Source organism: Biomphalaria glabrata, chromosome 7 (genome assembly GCF_947242115.1).
Source record: "Biomphalaria glabrata chromosome 7, xgBioGlab47.1, whole genome shotgun sequence".
NCBI lineage: Eukaryota > Metazoa > Mollusca > Gastropoda > Planorbidae > Biomphalaria > Biomphalaria glabrata.
In genome coordinates, this window is record NC_074717.1 from 32,863,023 (window position 1) to 32,881,796 (window position 18,774).

General features: G+C 35.9%; 1 protein-coding gene across 2 annotated transcripts in view; it reads left to right on the top strand.

Annotated features, from left to right (window-relative positions):
* Positions 1–14: 14 nt before the first annotated feature.
* Positions 15–18,774, top strand: part of LOC106069288 (uncharacterized) — a 161,328-nt gene continuing 142,568 nt past the window's right edge. Inside the window, exon 1 of one of the 2 annotated variants that reach the window (XM_056035424.1) lies at positions 15–221. In XM_056035424.1, coding sequence (XP_055891399.1) covers positions 213–221 — 9 coding nt within the window. In that variant the 5' untranslated portion in view covers positions 15–212. Of the gene's footprint in view, positions 222–12,791; positions 12,950–18,774 lie in introns of those variants that run through there. The other variant, XM_056035423.1, reaches the window with a different exon arrangement.

Sequence of the window (18,774 nt, forward strand, 5' to 3'; positions counted from 1 at the left end):
GTTCCAAACTCAACAGATGGCGCTAATCCAAGTTTTTATGTGTGAGCGACTTGACTACTCACTCCTCTGAATTTAAACATTCATTTGTTATTCGCATCTTCATCTCTGAGAGTGGAGGTAATAGGTTCCATTGTTTACCTTTTGCTTGGTGACAGTAGAGCACAGAAGGATAAGTGGAACCCATCGGAAAGATTTATATTCTTAGGAAATTTATGATGGAGGTTAGTTTAATTTTGTTTCGTTTCTTCCACAAACCAGTTTATTGTTTTTTCAAAATAAAATTTGCACCCCCCCCCCTTTTTTAGAGTAATATGCTATAGATATATAGACATTGCCACTAAGTCTACTAATCTCTATATCACCATCATTTTCAGAAAAAGATCATTATTCAGATGATTTGATTTTGAATATATATATATATATATATATATATATATATTTAGATCAAGACAGATCTGTTTAAAATATAGCAGATTTAGATCAAGACATTATAGACATATATATTTAAAATAAAATATTACATAAAAAATAAATTAAAAATATGATGAATCTAGATTCTAGGGGGAAAAAAAGTAAAAATTAATTAAGATTATAAGACATACTTAAAAAAAAAGATTTAAACAACATAACTTTTTTTTTTTAGTCATAACCGATATATTTATCTATAGAGATCCTCACTAATCTTCCGACTCCAAGACTAGCCTTATTATTATTATTATTAGAGATCTAGATCTAGATATAATCCACATCTAGTCGTCCAGATGTATCCAGTTTAATTCTTATTTATTAAGTCATTGTCAAGATGCAACCCATTTGTGAGAGTGAAAAGCGTGCTTCGGACTGTCGAATCGTCACAATGGTCCCGAGTTCGAATCCTATCCCTTGATGTAGGCTACTATAGAAATGCGGATTGGGCTAAGAAGTGTGTCCAGATTTAGCAATCTTTTTTGAAGGAACGTCTGCTACGTATTAAAAAAAAATAAGGAAGGAAAATTATCTCCACTTTCCTTCACAGTTGATTATTAATAAGATAATGCTCTTAATTTGTATACTATACTATCTTATTTCTTTTTATTTCTTCTTTTTCCTTGTTCTCATTGTTATGTTATAGCGTTCAGACACATTGATAAATATAGGCCAAGGTGAATGATACTATAGGATCTATTGAAATCAAGGACAAGCATATATGCCACTATATAGGCCTATAGTAGTATAGTGTTGGTAAACCAATGACTAGCCACAAAGGTGTTGCCTCGTTATTTTGATAACGAAATTACTCTTGTAAAATCGTATCTTCTTATAGATTATAGACTTTACTTCAAATGAGAAGATAATTACTTCCTACGCGTATCCATGTGTCAGTCTAGTTCTGCTTGTTCATTCATAAGAAAATCCGCTGCCGACGAAAGACTGCGAAATGAAAATCTTAGTCGAACACCGGCGGACAATTGTTATGTTTGCCGTGGATGTGGCAAAATATTTAGGTCAGAGCTGGGACTGCGTAGCCACGAGAAATACTGCATTCCTCACTTCGGACTCGAAGACAAGCCTTATTTTTATTGTTAATAAGAGACGTAAACTCTGCTAAGTCTTTAGTTTTCTAGCTGACTCAACATGTCTCAGGCTGATTCAAGTTCTATGTACCTAGAATATATGCTTTTCTTTTTAAAAAAAATACTCTTACGATAATGTTTTCTTTCAGCTCTTACACAGATTCAACCCTTTCATTCAATCATTCATTTATTCATTCACATAGGCCTACTAGAGGTACTAGAAACTCTAAATACATAGGTCTACTAGAAGTAGGCCTACTAGTTACTCTAAATACATAGGCCTACTAGAAGTACTAGACACCAAACACGTAGGCCTACTAGAAGTAGGCCTACTAGACACTCTAAACACATAGACCTACTAGAAGTACTAGATACTCTAAATAAATAGCCCTACTAGACATATATTAGACTGTACAGAGCCGGAGTTTAGTAGGCCTAAGTGAAGGCACCCTGCAGGATTTTCTGCGAAAGAAAGAAACAGAGAGCTTGTCATCTTATTTCCTTTAGTTTCTTTTAGTTAACATACATTTATTTGTTTACACACATATTTTCTGAATGTTTTGGAAATCTTTGTCCCTATGGTGTTGTAATACTGATCTTGATGAGACACCTTCTAAACATTCTTTTTTTTGTCGTAAATCTGGTCTTGAATAGACACATACTAAACATTCTTTACATTTGGATTTTGGATTCAGGATTTAGTTTCTAATTAAAATATTCCACACTTATTTGTGAGCTTTTCACCTGCGGCAGCGTAATAAATAATATTAAAAAAAAAAAGAACTCATAATACTAAAAAAACAACAACGCAATATTAATAATTAGTTCAATAATTGAACAACGTTGAGATGTAGGTCAGTGCTTTCTTGTAAGCACAATTTTACAAATAAGTTTCTTGCCAATCGACCACTCTCTTATTCTACATTTGTCAGTGAGTGACGGGGGTTCGAACCTTTTTATTTTTCATGAACTTATAAAAAATGTCCCTGAAAGTATCCTTAGTAATTTCAAATACCAATTTTTATCATTATTAAACTCGTGTTACCAATCTCACTCTCTCAAAGAGCAAGCCGGGTCTTCTTTTATCTACTCCTGCCATTCCCAGTGGCATAAGTGACAGTTGTCATGGCCAGACTCTTGCAGAGCTCAGGGTCTTATCGCTGAGGTCACAGCACAACTAATTGGATCTCCGAGATATTTGCTCAGTAAGTAATTGGCGAATACAAGTAGCACTCGCTTGCTGGATTCACTCTTGAATAGCGAGGGCTAACCAAGAAACGAAACGAAAAATACCAATTGGTTCTTCCTTTGAGTAAACCATCACAATAATGCAATAGCAGGCTTTCGGACTTTATTTTCATAACTCTTTTCCTCTTCCTGTAATTTGTAATAAATTTATTTTTTAAAGATCGTACACCAATAAAGTTTTGTATTTCCGGTATCAATGCTGTGGTATGCTAAATATAAAGGGGAATAATAAAGGTTCCAAAATGTGTTCTTTCTTTCGTTAAAAGAGTTATGAATATTGTTTGTGTCAGTAAGTAGGCCTATATTCTAGGTTTTTCTAATAAGTCTCCTTTGGGAAGAGAAGCGTTTAAAAGGAAAATGATTTGTTCTTTAGTTTATAAGCGACTCGTCTTTTTTTTTTTAGCTTAAACAACTATTTGTATACAATACAGAGACATTATTACAGCATCTTCCATAACCATTTAGCTCAGGGCTCATATCTTAAAATAGCGCTATTGAAAGCTTTTGATTAGAAGAAAATTTAACTCAACACTAACAGTTAAATTAATACTAGAAAAACAAAATCACACTGCTGCTATCTTCAGTCTGTCACGTTCCTGCGTAGATCTACAAACGTTTATCTAAAAACAAAATCATAGTTTTAAAACAATGTTAAACTCTAATATCTCAATAATGTCATGGAGATTCCCATCAACGGCAGATCGTTACAAATGGCTAGCTTACTGGTGTATCCGGCGTACAGAATATCGGAAGTGTTGATTTTCTATTCATTTCAAAAAGAATACGATACGTTTTGTGCATTATTCTTGTAAGTGCTGTGAAATAAAATTGTCGGATTCTTTCCATTTTACACAAAGTAAATGTTATTGTTCAGTTGGCAACAGTGATCTTTAAATAGGATAACCTTGACATTGCTTAGTTTGTCAGTTTTTATTTCAATGAGTGATCATTAAATAGGATACCTTGGTTAGGCCAATAATAGAATATGCATCCTCCGTTTGGGACCCCTCAACTCAAGAAAACATTAAGAAACTAGAACAGACACAAAATAGAGCAGTGCGATTCATAACAAACGAATATTCACATTTGACTAGAGTAACACCTTTAATAAAATCACTAAATTTAGAAAGCCTTCAGGGCAGAAGGCTCAAAAGTAAAGTAGCAACCATACATAAAACACTGAACCATAATCTTCAAATACAAAAACAAAATTTAATAAAATACTCTGAAAGACACAAAGATAAAGGCACATTCCTCGTCCCATATGCTAGGACAAATTTGTACAAATACTCCTTCTTCCCTAGTGCTATTAGAGCATGGAATGGGTTGCCTGAGCTAGCCAGGAAAACCAGTGACTTGGCATTGGTTAATATGCATGACTAAATGCATGACGCACGCGTAGGACGTAATCATCTTCTTTTTTGAAGTAACGTCTGTATTATATAAGATAAGATAAGAAGATAAGATACCCTTGACATTGCTTAGTTTGTCAGTTTTTATTTAAATTAGTAATCTTTAAATAGGATACCCTTGACATTGCTTAGTTTGTCTGTTTTTATTTAAATATCTCCCAATCTTCCTCTTTTTACTTTTTTTTTAAGGTTACCTTATTAGCGCTCCAACATTTCTCAATATCGCTTTCTCTTCTTGTACTATGGGATGGGAGCGAGCAGGGTTTGAACCTGGGACCATCGATAGGTCCGAATGACAGTCCAGCGCGCAAACTGCACGACTAGGCAGCCATCCAGAGTGTAGTAATTCTTCTGCAAATTTAGAGCCAGGCGCTACTTCGACCTTTATATTTTGCCACATTAACGTAGACAGAGTCTGCCTAGGATCCTTTTTAAGTATTAAAGTAATCTTAAATAACACGATTCAGGTGTATATAACCTTTACATTGGGAATCAAAGGTGGAGTGCGAGTATAATTCAAGGGTGAAAGTATGAATTGCACTCTTATGGATTCCCTGACCCAGAACTGGATGGAGCTCACAGAATACACTTGATCTAGAAACGAAGAGAAACACTTTCTTGACCAGAACGTTGACCATAAAGAAATGTTTGTTTGATTTTATTTTTCTCCTCTTTCAATTCCATTCCCCTAATCCAGTCCATCATTTGATAATCTTCTAAAAAATCTCCACCAATGCGGCTTATTATTTCTCACGTCATGTAAAAAAAAAATTGATATAAAAATACATGAATTCAAATATCAACACTGTTTTTAGATTTCAGAATGATAGGTTTTAATCTAAATATTTTGACATGGAGCTGATTGCATTGAAGAAATAATGACACGAGGATTAAAGCTATTTTACGAAAATTAATTTTTAAAAAATCGAACCGTATTATAAAACGTATTTTACCATTTTTCTTTGGATAACAACAAAGCTGCTTATCATAGAATGAACATATTTCAAAGTTTTGTGCTGTGATCTCGATGTGGCTATATATATATTATAATATATATTTTTAAATCGCTACAGTTGTCTAGTATTTACACCTTATAATAAACTAGCAGTACACACCGGTTTCGCCTGTTAATTTGTTCCCAGGCTTTATATTGTTTATTATGGCCGGGACACTCCTTTCTTTTCTTTTTTTGAATTGTAATAAACGTGTCGCATTTTAGCGAGCAACCTAATATACATTTTTAGCCACTGAATTAGTGTATCTGTTATATACGTTTTTAGCCACTGAATTAGTGTCTCTGTTATAGACGTTTTTAGCCACTGAACTAGTGTCTCTGTTATAGACGTTTTTAGCCACTGAATTAGTGTCTCTGTTATAGACGTTTTTAGCCACTGAATTAGTGTCTCTGTTATAGACGTTTTTAGCCACTGAATTAGTGTCTCTGTTATAGACGTTTTTAGCCACTGAATTAGTGTCTCTGTTATAGACGTTTTTAGCCACTGAATTAGTGTCTCTGGTACATACGTTTAATGTTAATGCGAGCAATGTACGGTAATAGACACCGAATACATTTCTTCATACCATTAGTTTTAGGCCTAGAGGGAAAAAAAAAGGCCCCAATTGAATTCCACATTCTCGTTCCAGTTTCTACATCTATTTTGGAATTTCGCTCAAAAAATGAAAAGAAATATCAATCAGGTTTTATTTCTTCAATTATTGTAATAGTTTATATCATGCCTTTTAAATGTAGCGAAATGACAACAGATCTAGATTTGATCTTTTTAATGTATTAGTATTAACTTTTTTTTTTTTTGACAGTGTTACAAAGTACCATTCCTTGCTCTCTCTCTCTCTCTTTGTCTCTCTCTATTGAAAAAAAAAAAAGACTAGATTTTTCTTATTAATGCTAAGCTGTTAGGATTGATTTTGATTTTATTTAGACCGCGTTAAATGACGTAAGGCATATTAAAAATAAGTAGACTTAGGGAAAAAAGAAAAAAATTCTTTAAAAATTCGGAATTTGTGTGATATTTTTATATGTAGGCTGCTACATTTTTGGGAAAAAAAATAAAATACAAAGGTTTGATAGAAAAACTTTTGTTTTTTTCTATATTAACGGTGGTCTGGTAGCGAGTATGTCAAATCCTATTCTTAGTTAGCACATAGGAGGTAAAAGAAACATCTGTGCTATATTTTATGCTGATGAGTGGACTGCTTAAGAGATCAAAGAGTGCGTCAGTGGTAACGTAGAAATATACAGTAGATATGATCTTGTCGTTTTTCTTCAATTAATTCCAGTAGCATTATAATTGTATTACATAATGCCTTTATAGATGTCCATCAAGGGAATATAACTTTCAGTAACTAGCCTTTTCTTGATGTATTCGCTGTAGATACTATAGAAATGAGTGATAACTACCCCCACCCTCTTTTTTTATCCCTGTAAAATCTAATGTCATAATTCTTTCGCTTGTAGCACAAACTAATGTTTGTATTTGTTGAGTAGGCAAGAGTGATCTACCCGAACCTTGACATCGTTTAGTTTGTCTCTTTTTAAAACTGGCTCACTATCTTCCTTTTCTTCGTTCAGGTTTCCTTACATTGACTAACTCTTTCTGTCCATCGCTTTCCATTCTTTATAAATGTTTCTGTATTTGCTTTACTTAAAGAATTTAAACCGAATGTTAAAATGAATGGTAAATAAAGAGATTACTGTGTTTCAAATGTATCGTGATAGTTCCAGTAGAAAAAAAAAATATTTTTATCATTATTGTTTTGGAAATGTATTCCTTTTCATTCTCTGGCACTGCTAGGATCGAGCTTCGTTGAAGGAAAATCAAATTCATTATATTCAATTTAACTGTCCACTGCTTTTGAACTTTTCGTGGCAAGTATTTCTAGAAAGGAGGCTTATCTTTTCTTATCAGGTTATGTGTCAAAGCCAGGTGCTGATGTATTAAAGCTGAAAATATTTTAGAAATAAGAAAACACCCTCTGGGTCAGGATTTTGTGATTTTACCATACAAGACACCGATAGCAAAGACAAACAGACACAAAGACTCCTCTTTTCCCTCTGGCAATCTAATAATTAAATAGAAACAATCTGATATAAACTTTTCACATGTAAATTATGAGTGAGTCTGGTGTGAATGTACACTTTAGTTTCTTATAGTTATAATGTTATTTGTTTGGTGTAAGGCACAAATCGTAAGACAGATTCCCTTATGGATAATAAAGATTAGTTTTATTATTATGTTCAAGACGAACACATTTTTATTGTCTGGCACTGCCAGGATCAAGCTTCGTTAGAGAGAAACAAAATTCCTTGTAGTCTCTTGAACAGTGTCCTCTGAGAAATGTTCTGGCGATGTGGCAGGTCTGCAGCCAGGGCCGGTCCTACAGATTGCGGGGCCCTATGCGAAACGGATTGCGCGGGGCCTGGTCTGGATAGGGATAAGGATAAAAAGTGAAAATTAAGATTTTTTTTGGTTTGAAAATAAATACGTCTTTGCATTTTGTTCAAACTTTACAAAATCACGGTCAAATTAAATTACGAGCCATCTACAATAAGCCGATAAACATTCAGATCTGCTTTTTGACTATCGACTAGCAAAATATCGCTTTTGATTTTTTAATGAGATCTTGATAGATTTAGATCTATATTTACATACCACTGACTATTACTGTAAATTGGAACTTAATGTTTTGGTTAAAATTCGCCTTATTATTCTTATTAAATGAAAGCTGACATTGCCATTTTTTTAATCTCGAGTAGGATTGGCGTTTTCAATATTGAATGGCACCCCAAAATGACAATTTTGTCTATTTTTAAGGACGTTTTTGTTGTTTTCAGGATATTTTAATAATTTTAGGAGATTTCCAGGAGCTCCTGGAAAGTCAGGCAGCGGAAACCCTGTTAAGTTAAAATGGTTTAATTTAATAATTTACACCTAGTGTTAGCGCGGGGCCTATGAAAGTGCGGGGCCCACTGCTGCCGCATACGTTGCAGTGCCCTAAGTCCGGCCCTGTCTGCAGCAATACCGCCCATTTCAGCTTTGTTTACGTGATAGGATATTACTATTATTATTACTTTAAACACAAGGCTGTATGATTTGATTAGAACTATGTCAAAACATAATAGTTCACTCAGTTAAACCCAAGGCTGTATGATTTGATCAGACCTATGTCAGAACTTAATAGTTCACTGAGTTAAACACAAGGCTGTATGATTTGATCAGAGCTATGCCAGAACATAATAGTTCACTCAGTTAAACCCAAGGCTGTATGATTTGATCAGACCTATGTCAGAACATAATAGTTCACTCAGTTAAACACAAGGCTGTATGATTTGATCAGAGCTATGTCAAAACATAATAGTTCACTCAGTTAAACCCAAGACTGTATGATTTGATCAGAGCTATGCCAGAACATAATAGTTCACTCAGTTAAACACAAGGCTGTATGATTTGATCAGACCTATGTCAGAACATAATAGTTCACTGAGTTAAACACAAGGCTGTATGATTTGATCAGACCTATGCCAGAACATAATAGTTCACTGAGTTAAACACAAGGCTGTATGATTTGATCAGACCTATGCCAGAACATAATAGTTCACTGAGTTAAACACAAGGCTGTATGATTTGATCAGACCTATGTCAGAACATAATAGTTCACTCAGTTAAACACAAGGCTGTATGATTTGATCAGACCTATGCCAGAACATAATACTTCACTCAGTTAAACACAAGCCTGTATGATTTGATCAGACCTATGTCAGAACATAATAGTTCACTGAGTTAAACACAAGGCTGTATAATTTGATCAGAGCTATGTCAGAACATAATAGTTCACTCAGTTAAACCCAAGGCTGTATGATTTGATCAGACCTATGTCAAAACATAATAGTTCACTCAGTTAAACACAAGGCTGTATGATTTGATCAGACCTATGCCAGAACATAATAGTTCGCTGAGAAATGCAAAAGGAGCTCGGCTAAGCTGCACGTAGAGAATGCGGAATTCAAAAAAGGAATTCTGGTTGATACAAATCTGTATTGCATCCAATTCTTCGTACTTTATGTCTCTTATCTTTCCTGAGGACTATTTTATCTCTCGGATGTACAGGCATACGTGAGTGTCATTACAGTGCAGACGGATAAATATTCGCGGAGAGACATTTCTGTTAGGTCTAGGCAGTGGCGGGAGGTGGGTCCAGGGGCGTATGAAAGGGGCGTCTATTGCTAAAAATAGTCTTGTAATCTTCTAATTAGATTAACGCGACAATTCGATTCTGCCCGCTCCTACTGGGGCTATCAAGGCTGCCTGTGTGTGTGTGTTTGTGTTGATGCAAGTTTTAGGTAAAAATTCAGAACAGTCAAATAAATTTAACGGGAGCACATCGCAGTCTGCACGTTCGCAAAAAAATAAAAAATCTGGCCAAGATACGTTTATTTTTTTTAATTGTCTATATTTCTGAAATATTTTATTACTTTGTCCAACTACGAGGGCATTTTTCGAGTTATTTTTGCTCAATGTCATGGACTCTTGTGTTTTTAATGACTACAAGAACAAGTGTAGTCAGATTGCGTAGTGCTGTTGAGAAGAAAAGACCAAGAATGATAAAAATTAATTTTTATATATATAAAAAAACAAGAAGGATGTGATTCTGCTCTGCAGCCAGCCATCCTGCACTATATTGTTCACTGTACCAGAGGCAGAGCTTCCGGCCCCTAGTGCCGGCTGAACTGGGTGTAAGGAAAAAATGAAAGAGTTTGATGATTGACTAAATTTGCCTTTTACTCTTCAGTTTGTTGAGTTTCCTATCGTTGAAACGACCCTTAAAGTTACACCCATATAATTTATGCCGTTTGTTGTTTGAATTTCCACGTGGTTTTTACAATACCTCTATTCAAGTCACAACTTCATGGAGGGTGGGTGGGCAGAACCTGAACGCTTATATCAAAAACGGCTCTAATGATTTTTCTAACATATCGTTGTCCACACGGTAAATTCTTTAGTTTGACCGTTATAATTTTTCATTATAAAAAAGAAATAAATACATTTAAATTTGGAGTAAAAAAAAAAAGCATGGCGTAGTCAACAGTTGTGTATCGAGAAATTAGTTGTTTATTAAATTTAAAGTAGCTTTTTAAAGTTTAATAATAGATTATCCAAGCTAGAAATATATCTAGATATTAAGATTTCTAAATCAGAAGTCTAGATCTAGTTCTATATAGATGTCTATCATTACTCCATTATGCAATGTCCGCTGGTGTAATGGGTGTAATGGGAAGCAGCGTTCGCACAAGGAGCTGTCCAAATCACGAATTCGATACCCGGCTAGAGCTAATTTTTAGCGGCCCCCGAAAGGGGAAAAGACGCTATTAGTTTTGTGTGAAATGTCTGTCCGTCTGTCCGTCCGTCCCGTTTAGATCTCGTAAACTAGAAAAGATATTGAAAATCGGACATCACAATATTTTAGACCATTCAAAGTTCTGATGCAATGGCTACTTTTTTTTTTCTGAAAATGAAAAATCTAATTTTTAAAATCAGTTATGCAAGAATTTTTTTAAAGAGAAAAAGCTAATTAGTATACATTATAAGTTAGACCTAATTTAAAACGAATAGTAATCTTATAAACTTCATTTTCCTAAACTAATTTTTTGTTGCGGAAATTTGTTTATTTTTTTTTTATATATATTTTATTTATCTTTTATTTTTTTTTAGGATTCGAATAAGAGATTGAGCCTTTTCAAAAAATTATATAAATTTTAAGACATCATTTAGGCCAGGGGAGGCGCGGTGGTTGAGCGGTAAAGCGCTTGGCTTCCGAGCCGGGGGTCCTGGGTTCGAATCCTGGTGAAGACTGGGATTTTTAACTTTGGAATCTTTGGGCGCCTCTGAGTCCACTCAGCTCTAATGGGTACCTGACATTAGTTGGGGTTAGGGTTAGGGCGGTTGGTCGTTGTTCTGGCTACATGACACTCTCGTTAACCGTAGGCCACAAAAACAGATGAACTTTACATCAACTGCCCTATAGACCACAAGGAAGGTCTGAAAGGGGAACTAGTTAGGCCAGGTTCACATCTAACTTTACATTCACTTTTACCTATCCTTTGATCTGCTGGACCCTTAGGGCACTACAAAAGATCTGTTAACCTTCTTTCTCCATTCTTATCTCTCATTTGTCTTTGATATAATTTCATTCGGATGTTCTTTCTGAAAATATTGAAGCCTGCCAGGGTGAACCACTTCGGGGGCCGATTTTGAGTTTGTGTTTCCACACAAACTGTCTTTTGTAACCTTGTTTAAATATTAATTTTATTTTAAGTTGTATAATAGAGGTATTGTATTTTTAAAAATGTACCTTTTAATGTTTTTTCTTGTTATTATTATTTTCTTTTGAATTTTTCTCTTTTTCTTGCGTGAAATGGTAAACTATAGAGAAGATAGAAACCTATTTTTTTAAACTTTCTCTTGAAAGTGGAACAGGCTGTCTTTCACTGTCAAATGAAAATGACGCCTGATTTCAAACAGTACTTTGTTTTTGAATCAAGAGACCGATGTGTTACAGTTAAATAAGAATGGAGGGGATTAAATATGAACGCTGTTATGTGAGCAGCAGACTGACGTTGGATTGAATGATTTAAGAGGCAGGCTGGATGTCTTGTACTCAGCGGGATGACTTGTACTCAGCCGGATGTCTTGTACACAGCCGGATGTCTTGTACACAGCAGGATGTCTTGTGTGTGTGTTGTTGTTTTTTTAAACATCAACACCTTATAAATTGTTTTTATTCTGACCATTCCGTAGAAAAAAAGTGCCCTATATATATATCCATACAGAAAAAAAAACTGTCCAGTAAAAAAAATACAATTAAATAAAACATAGTTGGCAGCTCAAAAACGCAATTATGGATTTCAAACAAATTGCAGTGACGTGATCCTCCCATTAAAACGTCTTGGAGCACGTCATTTCAAGACAAGTTTCCACATATTGATCTCTGGGATGGAGATTGCCATCTCTCTGATAAGCATAGCATTAGGACGTGACAGGTCCGTAGAAACTCGACCAGCCAGCAGAAGACAGTTGGGAACGGGGAAACACCACAGCCAATGTCCTATGTGTCCATACAGTAGTGCACGTACCTGGCAGTGAACCCGGGGAGCCATTAACGTGGAGGTCGGCCCGGATCCCAGGGCCCATTAGCTTTTCTTGTTGACCAGGTCAACTGGACAGACGGGAAAAAGGCGGATGTGAAAAGAAAAAAAAAAGACAGGAACAGAGCTCTCCATTAGTTATCTAGATTCAGCGTGATTTATCTTTGCATTGACTGATGTCTATGTCAATAATGTAACGGGTTTGTTTATGTGCTTGTGACAGAGCGTGTTGACAAACGCGTGTTTTGTGTGTGTGTGTGTTGGTGTATGTACACTCTGCACACGATGGCCGAGCACATCTAGTCTAAGCAGCTAAACAACTTTATATTGAGTTGCAGTAACTGTCACGAACGTGGCTTTGGTTTGGCTGGCCATGTTTATTTCATCACGTGACTTTTGTCTTATAATATACATTACAGACGCTCTTTCTAATCAGAAGATAAATACGTCCCAGGTGTATTCAAGTGTCCATCTAGTCATGCATGGTACTTAGAGAATTAAACTCTGCTTGGTCATTGGTTGTCTTGGCATATTCCGGCAGCCTGTTGCATGCTCTAATGGTGCTAGGGAAAAAGGTAAACTTGTGTGAATTTGTCCTAGCCTATGAAATATGAAATATTCTTTTATCTTTATGTCTTTTTTAACGTTTGATTACTTTGTGTCTTTTGAATTCTTCAATTATAGTTTTGTGTTTTATGAAGTATTGCTAGTTTACTTTTTAGTCTTTGTACATAGAAACATTTACTTTTTGACTAAGTCATTTCTAGAAAAACAGTTACATAAATTTCTTGACAATGTATGTTGCGTTTTCATAACTTATCCTATCTTATATATCGTAATACAGGCATTAATTCAAAAAAGAAGATGATTACGTCCTACGCGTCAAGCCTTTAGTCATGCATATTAACCAATGACTTAAATTCTGTTAAGTCACTGGTTTTCTTGGCTAGCTCTGGCAACCCATTCCATGCTCTAATACCACTAGAGAAGAAGGAGCATTTGTACAAATTTGTCCTAGCATATGTTACGATGAATGTGCCTTTATCTTTGTGTCTTTCTGAGTATTTTATTAGATTTTGTTTTTGTATGGACATATGGACATTTTAAGGGAAGATATGCACTTAGCGAATGGGTATTTTACTTTAGAAACACTTAATACTTCCTGAAGTAACCTAGGCTTTCTTAATTAAATTAAAGCCTCTAGACTGGCCTCATTAGAATGTGTAGAAGAGAGCTCGCATGGCGACATACTTGTTAAAACTCGAATAAAAGTATTTCTCAGAACTATTTTTCTAGTTCTTCCAGATCGCCCTTTCAAGTTAAATGCTATGATCCTTCGTTCTCCAGATATGTGCCCTAACAATCTCTTGGTCAGTCGGATGACCAGAGTTCAAACAGTAAAGCACTTTAGACACACACACACACACACTTTCAGACTGACCTCCTTACGCGCTCCTAGAAGTGGTTCAACATCTTTTTTTGTTTTTTTTTTGTTTTTACCCTGGAGTCTGAGGAGATGGACCACCGGAAGAGTGGACGCTGTTCGATTTCCTTCTGATTAAGGGAGGTCACTCTGTTAGCTCTGACAAAAAGGGGTTTATTCTGGCCTTTTTCTTGTTCAATCCATCTCGACTACTCATAGTCTCCCCTTGAAACCCTAATTCTATTTGAAACACATCATTTTCTATTCTGTGATAACTCTATTGCAGTACTTACCAAGAGTGTAGAGGGCAAGCAGAAAGATGGCATACGTTTCAGACGGCTTCTAGACCTGTGTAAACATTCTCTTTTCCATACACTTTCTGTCCTACGCTTTCGTTCAGAGTTTGGACATTGACTTTCAGACAATCATTTATGGAATACGCGTTATTCGGTTATAGAAGGCCGATGAAAACTAGGACTATATTATTTTACATAATCAAAAAAATCCCTCATATGTCGATAGAGAGCGAGAAGGAGAGAGAGAGAGAGAAAGCGAGAGAGTGTGGGAGGGAGAAAGAGAGAAAGGAAGAGAGAGAGAGAGAGAGAGAAAGAAGTACAGAGAGACTGAGAGATAGAAAAAAAGTGAAAGTAATAAATAAAATCTCAGTTGTGGACCAGTGTGTGTGTGTGTGTGTGTGGGGGGGGTTATCTGGGAGAAGGTTTTCCGTGCTGCCTTTAGGCCCTCAGTTAACACAACTCTGCCCGAGTCGGGTTTCGAACCTCGAGCCACTTTCATAGGTAGCCTAACCAAGCCAAGTTCAAGCTTCCCACGTAATGAGAAGGAGACAGAGAGACGAAAGTTTAAACGTTTTTAAACCTAGCTTAAAATTGTCTTCCAAAACACGCTCTAACGACTTCACTTCACATGCTCTTGGAAAGTTGAGAAAGTTTCAAATCAACTTTCCTGATCACTTTGTGGTATCCCATTAAAGAACACTAGGTGTTGTGGAGCGTAGTGGAACTCTGTTTTGGTTGGATTGACTTATTTCGTTAACATGGCGAAGGTTTGTCTTTTGCAAGTCAAAGGTTTCCGTGCTGCCTTCAGGTGCTCAACATACAACTGCAGCTTGAGTCGGGGTTCGAACTCGAGGACTTTTAAAGCTAGCCAACAAGTTTATGCCACTCAGCCACACAGTTGTACTTTGTACACCGTAGAGGCCGATGCTGTTCACCTGTTTAGGTCTTGTTTGACCTAGTTCTGTCGCTTGGACTAATAGTTCAGTCGCTTGGACTGTGATCTGTCTGCCGATCTTGGTAGTGTTGGTCACGTGACTTGTGCGTATGATCGATCGAAGGTCAGCTAAAGACTTTTAAGTAAAAAAAAAAAGATAGGTGATTATACTTTTACTTTTAAAACGTAGTCGAGACAAATACACTTACCAGCACACGTACCATAATTACACTTACACACGCGCACTCTACGTTTGTTTTTCTATTTATAGTCATACATTCACATCACCGCATGTCTAAGTTAAAGAAATGTTATTTGTGCGTGTGATCGCTTTCGTTATACCCTGTGGCATTAATTAGTTCTTTAACAGCACCACAGTGTGTGTGTGTGTGTGTGTGTTTGTATGTATTAAAATCCTATTAAAGGTAGTGAACGTAGTTGTGTCAGGTCTATGTCACGTGATTACACAAGATCCTGATTCTGTAAACTATATGGATATACTGTCTTCATAATCTCCTGTAGCACATGAGAAACTAACGACCAACTTCCAGTTGACATTGTAGCATCTGTTTAGTTTGGTCTCGTCTAGATCATTAAGTTCAACTTACAACTACAAAAGGCTGGTACCCCCCACCCTCCTTTTATTTCACAGCTTATATCAACAGGTGCGGTGGCTGAGCGGTAAATTTGGCGGTAATATCTATAGCCGTTGACAACACATTCATCAGTAAGAAAAAATTCACCGATTATGTGATCAATTAGTGGTCATTAATTAATTTTGTTGTATATAGAAAAAGGGAACTTATTCCTGACATTGATTTTGCTGTTATTTTCCTTAGATACGTTTTTTTTTAAAACAAAAATTGTGTGTTCTCTTCTTCAATTAATACAAAGCTTATATCATCTCTGTCTGTCTGTCTGTCTGTGTGGTAAAGGTTTGTACACGTTATTTCTCCCACACCCAATTTCGGATTATGCTGAAATTTTGCCAATTTTTTTTTCTTTTGGTAATTAATTATTTTGTTTGGTATCTTGAACAAGGGAAAGAAATCGTACCTGGCATGTGGTGGTATACGTTGATTAGTCCCCTTGAGGACTCTTGAAACATTCACAATGATACCCCCTTCTTCCCTCCCCTGATCAAAGCGAATTGAGATAGCTAAAAGCTAAACAAAAACCATTAGTAAAAATATTTTTAATCCCACAGACTTATTATGTCTTGGTGGGTAGTATCCATAATTATATTTCAAAAAGCAAGTAATGACGCCTTAAACGCCAAGGAATACATTAAAATGTATGATATAAGATGTTGTTCTACCGTGTTCATCAACTGCCATTCCATTCACTATTGTCATAGAGGTAGAAGTCCATGGGAGTGGCGCTTGAGAAAAGGCACCATGTAATTAACTCTTTGGGAAGCTAGCCACACGCCCGTCACTTTATTGACCTGACTGATATGGACGTGAGACTCTGAAGACGATTCTGGCCGGCGGAAGGGAGGAGAGCTCTTCTGATCAAAGAGTTATTTCTCTCTAACTTTGAGGATGAAGCGCTGGTCACTTATTGGTAGATGCTGACCAAAGAGTGCAGAGCACTTGCCCGGAAATGTTAGTTCATTCACCAGATAGCCGTTAGCCTCGTTCTCGCAGATTGCTAATGTTAAATATTCATACAGAATTAGGTTTCGGAGGTGGAATTAAGATTTGTCAAGTGGTTGTCATAGCGACGAAAACTGAAGGGGACCTTAAGGGAGAAAAAAAATTGATACAATTCCAATGTAGATCTTATCTAGTATGTATACATTTTCTCTCCCCCCCCCCTCTCCCCCGTGGGGCCACCACCACCATGTTTTTTTGTGTTATAGTTTGGCTATTCATTCGTAAAGTTTACAAACGTTTATTTTTACCAAGCTTATATCAACCCACCCTGTCTGTCTGTCTGGTACATAGTTTGAACACGTTATTTCGCCGACTTGACATTCTCAGATCAAGTTGAAACTTTAATTAACATTTTGTTCGATGTCGAAAAAGGAAAAATTAATCTTACAGAATTGAGATATTTGGCTGGACATGTAGAGTTCTACCCCTTAGATAACCCTTTTTTTTAAAAGTATTTTTCAAATATTTTGCTTGTTATGTGTCAATCTCACATTAAAATTCCTGTCTTGCAAACTTCTCGTTTCGTGCGGCGTTCAGGCTCGAGGTTCCATGCACTGGTGTCACTCTAAAATTCCGTCCTTCAAATTCTCTTCCATCATCTTGACACGTTGCACACCTTCTGTTTTCCCGAAGCTAGACGTTTTGACGACTCCGTTATGGCGCCGGGCATTTTTGTGCTTGAAGTTTTAGACTTTATATCTTTCCATTTTATTCTGTTTTTATATCCGTCCATTTTATTCTGTTTTTATGTCTTTTCATTTTATTCTGTTTTTATGTCTTTTCATTTTATTCTGTTTTTATATCCGTCCATTTTATTCTGTTTTTATGTCTTTTCATTTTATTCTGTTTTTATATCCGTCCATTTTATTCTGTTTTTATGTCTTTTCATTTTATTCTGTTTTTATATCCGTCCATTTTATTCTGTTTTTATATCCGTCCATTTTATTCTGTTTTTATATCCGTCCATTTTATTCTGTTTTTATATCCGTCCATTTTATTCTGTTTTTATATCCGTCCATTTTATTCTGTTTTTATGTCTTTTCATTTTATTCTGTTTTTATGTCTTTTCATTTTATTCTGTTTTTATGTCTTTTCATTTTATTCTGTTTTTATGTCTTTTCATTTTATTCTGTTTTTATGTCTTTTCATTTTATTCTGTTTTTATATCTGTCCATTTTATTCTGTTTTTAATAAGAATGATATATATCTATGTGTTGTATGTGCGTTAGTGTTCAAAGTTCAAACGCATTTTTTAATTATGTGGAGATTTTGGAACTAACTTTGTTGTGCATTGTTCTGTCACAGAAGTCCATAATGTTGTGCCGGTTTTAATATTGTCCTTATCATTTTATGCATGCATGCTTGTGCTTTTGAACCCTCACTTTAATATGCCTTAAAGTTTTGCGCGAGCGTGCATATTTAAAGGAATATTATTCTCTTCAAAAATATTTTACATTATGGTATCAGGTAGTGGTTTTAGCTATCACAGTTTGCGATATTTATTCACGAAGCAGTCAAAACTTTTATTACAACTCAGTTTTGTTTGGTGGGTGGGATGGGGGGTTGGGAAGTAGAGGCTATATATAGTATAGTATAGTGAGGGGTGCGGTGGCTGAGTGGTTATGCGCTTGGCTTCCGAACCTGAGGTCCTGGGTTGGAATCTCCTTGAAGTCTGGGAATTTGAATTTCGGGATTTTTAGGGCGACCCTATTGGGTACTTGACTTAAGTTGGGGAAACTAAAGGCGGTTGGTCGTCGCGCTGGCTACATGACACCCTGCTGGTTATCCATTGGCCAACAGATGACCTTTAGATTGCATGGTCTTAAAGGAAAACTCTACTTTACTTTATATAGTATATTAAAAACGTGCTGATTATAAAAGGTTAGGCCTATGTCTTTTTTTTTGTTTGTTTGATATTTCATAGAACGTCTTGCGCTTAAACCTCCAGCTCAAAACCGTTCGGCGACAAAAAGGTTGCGCCAAAACGCTGTTTCCCTCTGCCCCATTTCGACGAGAGAGTGCATTGCTTTTTCTTTCTACTTGAGTGCCTGTGAATATTCCAAGGTCTAGCTTAAAGGTGACTAAGAGA